At 39.2% G+C, this 13,071-nt stretch overlaps 1 protein-coding gene across 3 annotated transcripts in view; it reads right to left on the bottom strand.

Annotated features, from left to right (window-relative positions):
- The window catches only part of LOC124145526 (cyclic nucleotide-gated cation channel alpha-3-like), a 73,632-nt gene extending 67,966 nt beyond the window's left edge, over positions 1–5,666 (bottom strand). Inside the window, exons 1-2 of one of the 3 annotated variants that reach the window (XM_046515346.2) lie at positions 5,483–5,666; positions 4,743–4,770 (exon numbers count right to left, since the gene is read on the bottom strand). In XM_046515346.2, the coding sequence (XP_046371302.2) occupies positions 4,743–4,770; positions 5,483–5,565 (111 nt within the window). In that variant the 5' untranslated portion in view covers positions 5,566–5,666. Of the gene's footprint in view, positions 1–4,742; positions 4,771–5,454 lie in introns of all 3 variants that reach the window. The other 2 variants (XM_046515313.2, XM_046515325.2) reach the window with 2 other exon arrangements.
- Positions 5,667–13,071: the final 7,405 nt, after the last annotated feature.

Genomic DNA, 13,071 nt, shown 5'->3' with positions numbered 1-13,071 from the left:
AGCATTAGTAGCGAAGGATGTATGTAGTAGCAGAACAAACACTATTAGAGCATTAGTAGCGAAGGATGTACGTAGTAGCAGAACAAACACCAGTAGCAGAACAAACACCATTAGAGCATTAGTAGCGAAGGATGTATGTAGTAGCAGAACAAACACCAGTAGAGCATTAGTAGCGAAGGATGTATGTAGTAACAGAACAAACACCAGTAGAGCATTAGTAGCAAAGGATGTATGTAGTAGCAGAACAAACACCATTAGAGCATTAGTAGCGAAGGATGTATGTAGTAGCAGAACAAACACTATTAGAGCATTAGTAGCGAAGGATGTACGTAGTAGCAGAACAAACACCAGTAGCAGAACAAACACCAGTAGGGCATTAGTAGCGAAGGATGTATGTAGTAGCAGAACAAACACCAGTAGGGCATTAGTAGCGAAGGATGTATGTAGCAGCAGAACAAACACCATTAGAGCATTAGTAGCGAAGGATGTACGTAGTAACAGAGCAAACACCAGTAGAGTATTAGTAGCAAAGGATGTATGTAGTAACAGAACAAACACCAGTAGAGCATTGGTAGCGAAGGATGTATGTAGTAGCAGAACAAACACCAGTAGAGCATTAGTAGCGAAGGATGTATGTAGTAGCAGAACAAACACTATTAGAGCATTAGTAGCGAAGGATGTACGTAGTAGCAGAACAAACACCAGTAGCAGAACAAACACCATTAGAGCATTAGTAGCGAAGGATGTATGTAGTAGCAGAACAAACACCAGTAGAGCATTAGTAGCGAAGGATGTATGTAGTAGCAGAACAAACACCATTAGAGCATTAGTAGCGAAGGATGTATGTAGTAACATAACAAACACCAGTAGAGCATTAGTAGCAAAGGATGTATGTAGTAGCAGAACAAACACCATTAGAGCATTAGTAGCGAAGGATGTATGTAGTAGCAGAACAAACACTATTAGAGCATTAGTAGCGAAGGATGTACGTAGTAGCAGAACAAACACCAGTAGCAGAACAAACACCAGTAGAGCATTAGTAGCGAAGGATGTATGTAGTAGCAGAACAAACACCAGTAGAGCATTGGTAGCGAAGGATGTATGTAGTAGCAGAACAAACACCAGTAGAGCATTAGTAGCGAAGGATGTATGTAGTAGCAGAACAAACACTATTAGAGCATTAGTAGCGAAGGATGTACGTAGTAGCAGAACAAACACCAGTAGCAGAACAAACACCAGTAGAGCATTAGTAGCGAAGGATGTATGTAGTAACAGAACAAACACCAGTAGAGCATTAGTAGCGAAGGATGTATGTAGTAGCAGAACAAACACCAGTAGAGCATTAGTAGCGAAGGATGTATGTAGTAGCAGAACAAACACTATTAGAGCATTAGTAGCGAAGGATGTACGTAGTAGCAGAACAAACACCAGTAGCAGAACAAACACCAGTAGAGTATTAGTAGTGAAGGATGTATGTAGTAGCAGAACAAACACCAGTAGAGCATTGGTAGCGAAGGGTGTATGTAGTAGCAGAACAAACACCAGTAGAGCATTGGTAGCGAAGGATGTATGTAGTAGCAGAACAAACACCATTAGAGCATTAGTAGTGAAGGATGTACGTAGTAGCAGAACAAACACCAGTAGAGCATTAGTAGTGAAGGATGTATGTAGTAACAGAACAAACACCAGTAGAGCATTAGTAGCGAAGGATGTATGTAGTAGCAGAACAAACACCAGTAGAGCATTAGTAGCGAAGGATGTATGTAGTAGCAGAACAAACACTATTAGAGCATTAGTAGCGAAGGATGTACGTAGTAGCAGAACAAACACCAGTAGCAGAACAAACACCAGTAGAGTATTAGTAGTGAAGGATGTATGTAGTAGCAGAACAAACACCAGTAGAGCATTGGTAGCGAAGGGTGTATGTAGTAGCAGAACAAACACCAGTAGAGCATTGGTAGCGAAGGATGTATGTAGTAGCAGAACAAACACCATTAGAGCATTAGTAGTGAAGGATGTATGTAGTAGCAGAACAAACACCAGTAGAGCATTGGTAGCGAAGGATGTATGTAGTAGCAGAACAAACACCAGTAGAGCATTAGTAGCGAAGGATGTATGTAGTAGCAGAACAAACACCATTAGAGCATTAGTAGCGAAGGATGTACGTAGTAGCAGAACAAACACCAGTAGCAGAACAAACACCAGTAGAGCATTAGTAGCGAAGGATGTATGTAGTAGCAGAACAAACACCAGTAGAGCATTAGTAGCGAAGGATGTATGTAGTAGCAGAACAAACACCAGTAGAGCATTAGTAGCGAAGGATGTATGTAGTAGCAGAACAAACACTATTAGAGCATTAGTAGCGAAGGATGTACGTAGTAGCAGAACAAACACCAGTAGCAGAACAAACACCAGTAGAGTATTAGTAGTGAAGGATGTATGTAGTAGCAGAACAAACACCAGTAGAGCATTGGTAGCGAAGGGTGTATGTAGTAGCAGAACAAACACCAGTAGAGCATTGGTAGCGAAGGATGTATGTAGTAGCAGAACAAACACCATTAGAGCATTAGTAGCGAAGGATGTACGTAGTAGCAGAACAAACACCAGTAGCAGAACAAACACCAGTAGAGCATTGGTAGCGAAGGGTGTATGTAGTAGCAGAACAAACACCAGTAGAGCATTGGTAGCGAAGGATGTATGTAGTAGCAGAACAAACACCATTAGAGCATTAGTAGCGAAGGATGTACGTAGTAGCAGAACAAACACCAGTAGCAGAACAAACACCAGTAGAGCATTGGTAGCGAAGGATGTATGTAGTAGCAGAACAAACACCATTAGAGCATTAGTAGCGAAGGATGTACGTAGTAGCAGAACAAACACCAGTAGCAGAACAAACACCAGTAGAGCATTGGTAGCGAAGGATGTATGTAGTAGCAGAACAAACACCAGTAGAGCATTGGTAGCGAAGGATGTATGTAGTAGCAGAACAAACACCATTAGAGCATTAGTAGTGAAGGATGTATGCAGGGAACAAACACCAGTAGAGAAGTAGTATGTAGAGCCTAATGTTCTGGGTATATAACACAAAAAAGACATGTTTGATAACTTAATTCCTGCATACACGACGTCAGGTCATTGTCTCAGATAAAGGAAGGAAGCACATAAACACATACAGATAAACAAGCACGCTACTACCAGCAGTATTATTGTTTCGGACAATGGGGAAAGCGATTAAGCAAGGCGTCCAAGAACAGGCAGACTAAATGAATCGGTTGTAATTTATACTAGCTGAGGTCAAACGATCAAATCCAAACTATCACCGGTCGATAACTGACACTTGACCCTCACAACACATGTTCCTTGTTTGTTCTTATCAATGTTTTGTTCTATACAGGCATTGTATAAGCACCAGAGACATTTAAAGTGCAAGCACTCAGTAGCACAGCTTTTCCGGAGTTATTAGACTAACATTTAGTCTCTGAAATCTTATATTACACAATATCCTTCTTGACTCTAAAAATAAAAAAATTCCCCATGTGGAATAGAGCTAGCTTGAGCTGGCTAGACTTGCTTTTGTATGCATTTCTAGATTATTATTTTTTCATAAAATAAATATATTCCACGGTCATGGTGCAGGACTACGGAGTTATACGTACATGTAGATATATCTGAAATGACGGTTATTCAAATACATTCAAGTATACCATTGAGAGTACATTTGCATCGTACACGGACACGATTGAGAATTCATGACGTACAACAGCGCATGCGGTTGGACAAGTGGCTATAAACGCCATGTGTACGACATGCACCACATGTGTACACTCATCCAGGCAGGGGGAAAGTATGTTGTTGATGATACATATTTGTTTATTGGTGACAGCATGCCACTCTCCAGGTAAATATACAATACGTCTGTCGTTCATACGAATATGTCACACTGACATTCTCCAACTTTTTGTGTTAGTACACAGTCCCTGCTGTGATTTATGTGCCTCTAAAAAAGTTTGACATCGTGTGAATATAACCAACAAGGAAATGAAACACATGTACATTACAATGACGTGACACATTCTGTTTGACAACATGTCAGTAATGTGCATCTCAAATGTTCTAGACTAATTAGTTTCTCACAGCCGTCAGGTAAATGGATGAATATTTAATGAACATAGCTTCTAGTTAATGTCTTTAAAGGATACAAGACAACGAGAAAGATAGAGCGACTGTAGGCTAGATTCGATGGGATCGTTTTCTTTCAAATATCCAGTGGGTGTAAATTTGACATCAGCGTTGAGTTAAATCGTCTAGATTTTAGTTTTGTTTTCGAGAACACCTGTGTCACCACTGAACGTGAGTTATCCATTCATTTAATGATATTGCTGAGTGCGGCGTTAAACAACAAAGAAACAAACAAACAATTAATTTTCAGCGCTATTTTTCTTTTTACACCCAATGTAATCAGTTTCGGCAGATATAATCAAGACTGGTTGTTCTCTGGCGTTGTACATGATATACTTCTAAATCCCAAAATCATATTTGTGACCCGTGACTATGTTTCGGTGAAGAGAGAAAAAGCTATCCTAATCCTAAACAACATACGAGGGGGAAAACATGACTGAAATCACAACTGTTGACTACAGATTGACAAAATTAATATCATATTGACTTAATGATATGAAATTGACTAAATTATTCAAATACTATCTATACATATTTCCATAAATAAAAAAGGTTAAACTTACCGTAACACCATTCTCCTGGCTGTCATTTCTGAAAATAAGAACGCTTCGATAATAAATAGTGACAAGTGAAAACGTAACACAATATCCGAGCAGCTGTCATAGCTAGCGGCCTGACCTCAAATATCTGCTTTGTGTACATTTGGTAATGTTGCCATGCTTGACATAATTTCCACTGCTCAACCAAAGAACGCTCTTACGCCATGCAGTGTGCCGTAACATTTAACACCAGATACATTAAAATGTGGAGCGATGCACCCTGCATCACCTCTGATGTCGCGAAGTAATATCAGTCTCTGCGTGTTTGTAGTGGGATAATTTAATTTGCGGGCCTGGTTATTATAAATCACTCGTGACTGACAGCTATCTGCGTGTTTAAACTAAAACTGTTCAATTTTTGTGACACTGATGTGAACACCACAAATACCCCAAATATGTTGTGACCAGCAGTCTCAGGTAAAGATTCTATAACCGTCTCTGTTTCCGCTAGAAACCAAGTAAATATTAGCAACCTGTAAACATGTTGTATGCATACGACTAACATGATACAAGCATATCCTAGCATTTAAAGTCATCGTTAACGAACCACCTGTTGAAATGGCATGCATTAACTTACACAGAATCTAAATTTACATGTGGCTTTTAAGCATGATTTAATGTCCATATATGCCATAAAAGTTTATTAATTATTGATTAAATTTAAATTTTTGAATACCTTCTTGTAAATGTCTTGAACCGCTTACCGCGCTCCCCAATCTGCCACGACTGTGGCATTGCGCTTTGTTCGTCGTTTGTTGCCTTCCAGAATGTTTACGACAGCGAACATATCCAGGTCTGTTCTACTGAAACATTGAAAACACTGTCACATGTGGCGAGCTCGCTGGGCCACGACGCGACCGGTGATTTGGCAATTTGTCCCCTGGATGATTATTATCCGCCCAACGGATACTGACCTATTGAAAGTGTTTGTGGAATTATGTTGTATTATCGCTGAAAGTATTAAAAGTATTATTGTCACCAGCAGGTGTTTATTTATTACGTCTATACAGTTGGATTGTGTAGTGCAGGGCGATGTGGTGTAAATTATAGGTTATGGATTTTTAGAGGGTTCAATTCAACAGAGTGATTTATGTTTTAAGTCACGGCCAATAACAGGTTCCCGGGGATTAAAAACTAGCTTGGAGTAGAGTTATGTCCCCTGGTCACATAAATACAACTGTAACAACTGGTGGATTTTACCTGCGTGCGCATTATGTTTGCCCATATATGTCCTATTTCTCAATACATAATGACGTGAACATCAACATTCCAGGTATAATGATGCATTCTCAAGCGGAACGTTGTTCCACCTCAGCAATCTGCCAAGTGGATGGAGAAATCCCGTAAAATAGGAAACATTAAACTTGAATACAATCATTGATTGTGACATATTGAAAGTTTTACCTGATTTGAATTGGAAAATAATAAAGGGGGGTGAACTGCTCTGTCATGCATTGAGAAATGGAGAAGGCTAGCCAAGTATTTGTTGTAGCCATATGAAGGTGCTTAGAAGATGACGTGTTTATCTGGTGAGGTGCAGTTGTAGCAAAAATGCCATTTAGTTTTTTGGGGAACTGAAAATGATGTTGACGGAGGCACAAACCTGGATTCATTCATGTGGGAATTATAGATAGAGGCATTATAAACGGGGACATACACAGGGGAATAATAGATAGAGGCATTATAAACGGGGACATACACAGGGGAATTGTATATAGAGGTATTATAAACGGGGACATACACAGGGGAATTGTAGATAGAGGCATTATAAACGGGGACATACACAGGGGAATTGTAGATAGAGGTATAATAAACGGGGACATACACAGGGGAATTGTAGATAGAGGTATTATAAACGGGGAAATACACAGGGGAATTGTAGATAGAGGCATTATAAACGGGGACATACACAGGGGAATTGTCGATAGAGGCATTATAAACGGGGAAATACACAGGGGAATTGTAGATAGAGGCATTATAAACGGGGAAATACACAGGGGAATTGTAGATAGAGGTATTATAAACGGGGAAATACACAGGGGAATTAAAGATAGAGGCATTATAAACGGGGACATACACAGGGGAATTGTCGATAGAGGCATTATAAACGGGGAAATACACAGGGGAATTGTAGATAGAGGCATTATAAACGGGGATTCATTCACATTGTAATCATAGAAAGTCATTATAAACGGGGATTCGTTCACATTGTAATCATAGATAGTCTTTATAAACGGGGATTCATTCACATTGTAATCATAGATAGTCATTATAAAAGGGGATTCATTCACATTGTAATCATAGATAGTCATTATAAAAGGGGAGTCATTCACATTGTAATCGTAGATAGTCATTTTAAAAGGGGATTCATTCATATTGTTATCATATATAGTCATTATAAACGGGGATTCATTTACAGTGTAATCATAGAAAGTCATTATAAACGGGGATTCATTTACATTGTAATCATAGATAGTCATTATAAACGGGGATTCATTCACATTGTAATCATAGATAGTCATTATAAACGGGGATTCATTCACATTGTAATCATAGATAGTCATTATAAAAGGGGATTCATTCACATTGTAATCATAGATAGTCATTATAAAAGGGGATTCATTCACATTGTTACCATAGATAGTCATTATAAACGGGGATTCATTCACAATGTAATCATAGATAGTCATTATAAAAGGTGATTCATTCACATTGTAATCATATATATAGTCATTATAAACGGGGATTCATTTACATTGTAATCATAGATAGTCATAATAAAAGGGGATTCATTCACATTGTTATCATAGATAGTCATTATAAACGGGGATTCATTCTCAATGTAATCATAGATAGTCATTATAAAAGGGGATTCATTCACATTGTAATCATATATAGTCTTTATAAACGGGGATTCATTCACATTGTAATCATAGATAGTCATTATAAAAGGGGATTCATTCACATTGTAATCATAGATAGTCATTATAAAAGGGGAGTCATTCACATTGTAATCGTAGATAGTCATTATAAACGGGGATTCATTCACATTGTAATCATATATAGTCATTATAAACGGGGATTCATTTACATTGTAATCATAGAAAGTCATTATAAACGGGGATTCATTTACATTGTAATCATAGATAGTCATTATAAACGGGGATTCATTCACATTGTTATCATAGATAGTCATTATAAACGGGGATTCATTCACATTGTAATCATAGATAGTCATTATAAAAGGGGATTCATTCACATTGTAATCATAGATAGTCATTATAAAAGGGGATTCATTCACATTGTAATCATAGATAGTCATTATAAACGGGGATTCATTCACATTGTAATCATAGATAGTCATTATAAAAGGGGATTCATTCACATTGTAATCATAGATATAATCATTTTGAACGGGGATTCATTTACATTGTAATCATAGATAGTCATAATAAACGGGGATTCATTCACTATAACGGGGATTTATACACATTGTAATGATAGATAGAGTCATTATAACGGGGATTTACACACATGGGAATTATAGACAAAGGCATTATAAACGGGGATTCAAACATATATAAATTGGGATTCATTATGTCCATTTCTTCTGACAATAAACTCATTGTATAAATCCTGCACGTGAGGAGCATTATAAACGGAGACATACTAGATAGGGAATTGCATGAATCTTACAGGGTTATGCTACATACTTCTCCACCTACTGTTTCGTTGTTGTTCTCCTGACTACATCCAGTGTGCCCTCATCACTCGGCCTATTCGTGTGCCACATCATCAGTTAGATCATGTCAATATCTGCCTGCAGCTGGTCCAAATGACATCTTCATGACGCAGGGACAGGCAGATTCCGCTCTTTGACAGCTCCATTTATAGGGCAAGGTGTAGGTCTGATTAACGTGCAACATGAGTCTCGCAGAGGTTTATCATTACGTGCAATTATCCAAATTCTGTGTCGTTATTAATAACTGATTGTCCTGTATTAGGGCTTTAAGTATTGCGTAAACAAACAAAACATAATGGAGGTAACTGTTAATCTGTGACCTGGGTATTTTAAAGCGCTAGTCCTAATCACTGATTAACGCTGGGCTCCGTCTCTAAACATTTCGCGCACTGTGTCCATGCGCTGATGTAGTCGAGAACCAGTTCGACTCGGGGAATATCCTAAGACACGTACATCTTTATGGAAGATAAATGTTTGTAAAAGTTTTTCCCGACTTAGATTAGCATTGATAAAATTATAAGATACCGCACAGTGGAGCACCTGCGTCAATAACATATACGTGAATTTAATACCAATGTACTATAACAATAACTAGATTAGCGTAAACGCTAGTTTCCAGATTTCATTATTAAAGTCTGTATACCTTATTCCGACATGACTATATTAGAACATCAAATATTATACATGATTATTCTTTCTTAGAAACTTATAGAAACTAGCCAAAAGCCATTGAAATAAAGTAAAGGTTCCATATTGTCACATAATTCATAGGGTAATAGAGGGGATAACCAAATCCGATGAACTTGGTATCTCTATCCGATAAATACGAAATGACGTCATCTAAAAGGAACTACTCTTTATAAATCTAATTATAAATGTGATTGCCAACCTACTCAAAAAATAATCTAGGTCTGCCCATACACATCAGTGACAAAAATTATGTCTGATGCAATTCCCCATTTGACTTGTACCATATGTTCCCATGGTTTTTTTCCAGTTGATCAATTGACTTGCCTTTGCATGTGTTTATGGCAGGTGCCCCGGTAGGCAGGATACGCTCATCTTTTCGAGAACACCTGGTATCATTACTATTTGATAGTGATTCATAAACATATGCTCATGATATAGTCAAAATTGTACAATCGACTCTGCATTATTCTATTGGATATATAAAGGGTTTTGTCGCTTTATTTATTACATAAAGCAATATGGTTGCAAGACATGTGGCACTATATACTACATGGGGCGATTTACTTATTTGATAAGAGATTATAACCCTCGTACGCTCGCCATAGACTCGCACAATACAAAAATTTGTATTCCTAATGTATGAAATGATATTTACGATGACACACTCATGTATTAATCACTGTTTACGGTTAAGACCATTCTTCTTTTTATAGAAACATTAGTACACAGAAATTGTAAAGAGGGACATCTAAGTAAGGCATCATGACGTCACAAACTAAATCTCAATGGGAAATATCTGACTGCTCTTGATACGGAGACACAAATACCTTTTACGAGCGCTTAATGCAGTTGCGGTGAAATCGATAACGCGCTATTGTGACATTAAAGTACTCTAACTATCGTTTTCGCTTTATAATATAGAATCCCCATTAGCATATACATGCAGATTAGTTCGTTGTATGCATCTAATGTGTAGCATGTCATATTAATAACTCAGTAATTCACTACATATATACGCAATCCAATCATTCTATGTATATTATTTCTTGATTATTTGCTAGCAACATGAGACTTTCACGATCAATACGTTTTTGTGGGAATGTGTAGTTTGTTTTACAGGTGCGGTTTCTAAAAAGGGTGCATATTCAATGACACATGGAAAGAATATATTTCCTTGCACATGTACACCTAGGAACAATAAAAATAATATTGACGGTTTTGCTATTCTCAATGCTCGAACTATCTTGAGACCCCAATGATCGGTTGAAAGGAGATTGTTAATTTCTTACAACCTTCATTAATAAGATATAACACGTGGGTTATCGTCTAGCCTATCCAACGTTTCGATGTTGACAGACAAGCTACCAAACCTGAGTTATTTACGCCCTGCTTTACTGTCCGTCATTTCCTTGTTGCTAGTAGAGTCTGTTTATTTGACTCTCTAGTATAAAACGAGTCACACACACACACACACACACACACACACACACACACACACACACACACACACACACACACACACACACACACACACACACACACCACCACCACCTCCACCAACACACACACACACCACCAACACACACACACACACCACCAACACACACACACCCACACACACCCACACACACACACACACACCACCCACAACCCCCCCCCCACACACACACACACCACCACACACACACACACACACACACACACACACACACACACACACACACACACACACACCACACACACCACACACACACACACACACACACACACACACACACACATTGCAGTAAGACCTGCAACCCTCTTCTTAGCTTCTTGAAAGGAAATGTTTTGTTCATGCTTAATTTTGTATTTGTAATTCACGTTGCCACACGGTGCAGGATTTAGAAGAAGCAAAGTGGTTCCAATCGCAGGTTGAACACTTTACATCCCTCCTGCAGTTAGTGCTCTCGTGATTGTCACCGCAGCAGTAACAAACAGCAGAGACATGGAAGGACCTGGATCCATATCCAAGCAGGTTTAGCACTGGAGTGCTCTGGGGATATACATCTCCACTCCAATGTTACAATAACCAGCTTTGACAGATTTGATCTAGCTTTGGTGGTATGTGATCTGACATTGTTTTCCTCGGTGGTATGTAATCTGACGTTGTGTTCTTTGGTGTTATGTGATCTGACGTTGTCTTCCTAGGTTGTATGTGATCTGACATTGTGTTCCTCGGTGGTATGTGATCTGACGTTGTGTTCTTTGGTGGTATGTGATCTGACGTTGTCTTCCTAGGTTGTATGTGATCTGACATTGTGTTCCTCGATGGTATGTGATCTGACATTGTGTTCCTCGGTGGTATGTGATCTGACGTTGTGTTCCTCGGTGGTATGTGATCTGACGTTGTGTTCCTCGGTGGTATGTGATCTGACATTGTGTTCCTCGGTGGTATGTGATCTGACGTTGTGTTCCTCGGTGGTATGTGATCTGACGTTGTGTTCCTCGGTGGTATGTGATCTGATATTGTGTTCCTCGGTGGTATGTGATCTGACGTTGTGTTCCTCGGTGGTATGTGGTCTTATAATGTGTTCCTTGGTGGTATGTGATCCGACCATGTGTTCCTTGGTGGTATGTGATCTGACGTCGTGTTCCTTGGTGGCATGTGATCTGACGTTGTGTTCCTTGGTGGTATGTGATCTGACGTTGTCTTCCTTGGTGGTATGTGATCTGACGTTGTGTTTCTTGAAAGTATTCTCTCGGTGAGCGTTAGCATTAAGCATTAATTTCATGCTGATAACTTCCCTCATTTGGTATCAAAAAAAAAGTCCCGCTACACATCATGAACAAGCTTAAGTTACTCCAGAATCGTATTCTGAATAAAAGATGAGTAATCACAGTGTAGCTCCAAGTTTCGGATGATGGAAGCCGTGCCATCTCGGTGTTCTCACACTGGGAAGTGATGGTGTCTGGTTTTATCGATAATGTTCTCTGTGCACGCCAGCAAAAGCATAAAAGTTAATGACTGTCTAATAACGAATTGCCTTCAATTCTTTTCACAACATGACAATTAACGTTGAAGAAGACAGACCTCTACGGACAATCTGTGATGCACCATATTGTTGAGTTACCATATTTCTCCGTGAATGTACACTGCATCTTTTAATGTTTAAATTCGACCAGTGACGATCCGGGGTAGAACAGGTCTTCAGCAACCCATGCTTGCCGTAAAAGACGACTATGGTTGTCGTAAGTGGCGAATTACGGGATCGGAAGGTCAGGCTCGCTTCTAACGTACACTACAATTATAATTTTGGCAAATGCGGTAGATAATAACCGGGTGATTGATTGAAATAATGATGTGAATTTACACATTATGTTTGTTTGTTTGTTGTTTAACGCCGCACTCAGCGATATTCCAGCTTTATGACGGCGGTCTGTAAATAATCCAGTCTGGACCAGAGAATCCAGTGATTGACATCATGAGCATCGATCCACGCAGTTGGGATACGATAACATGCATCAACCAAGTCAGCGAGCCAGACCACACGATCCCGTTAGTCGCCATGCATAGTCGCATTTTACGGCAAGCATGGGTTGCTGAGGACCTATTCTACGCCGGATTTTCACGGGTCTACTGGAGTTCACCTGGTGCTTTTATGTCATGATGTTCCTGACATGGGCCACAAACTGCTGGTAGAACGCAGGCTTGCCAGGGAATAATCACTTATCCGCCGAAACACGTCCCACAGGGTACACACATTATTACAATAGCTACAGAAGTGTGTGATGGTGTCGATTCAGTTTAAAATATCCATGTCACCTCAAACATCCTTCGACCGCCTCCGTGGTTTAGTGGTAGGGCGTCCGCCCGGAGAG

This window comes from Haliotis rufescens, unplaced genomic scaffold, assembly GCF_023055435.1.
Source record: "Haliotis rufescens isolate VD_foot unplaced genomic scaffold, xgHalRufe1.0.p SCAF_3, whole genome shotgun sequence".
Classification (NCBI taxonomy): domain Eukaryota; kingdom Metazoa; phylum Mollusca; class Gastropoda; order Lepetellida; family Haliotidae; genus Haliotis; species Haliotis rufescens.
The sequence above is the reverse complement of the archived record's forward strand: the minus strand, read 5'-3'. Positions and strand labels throughout refer to the sequence as shown.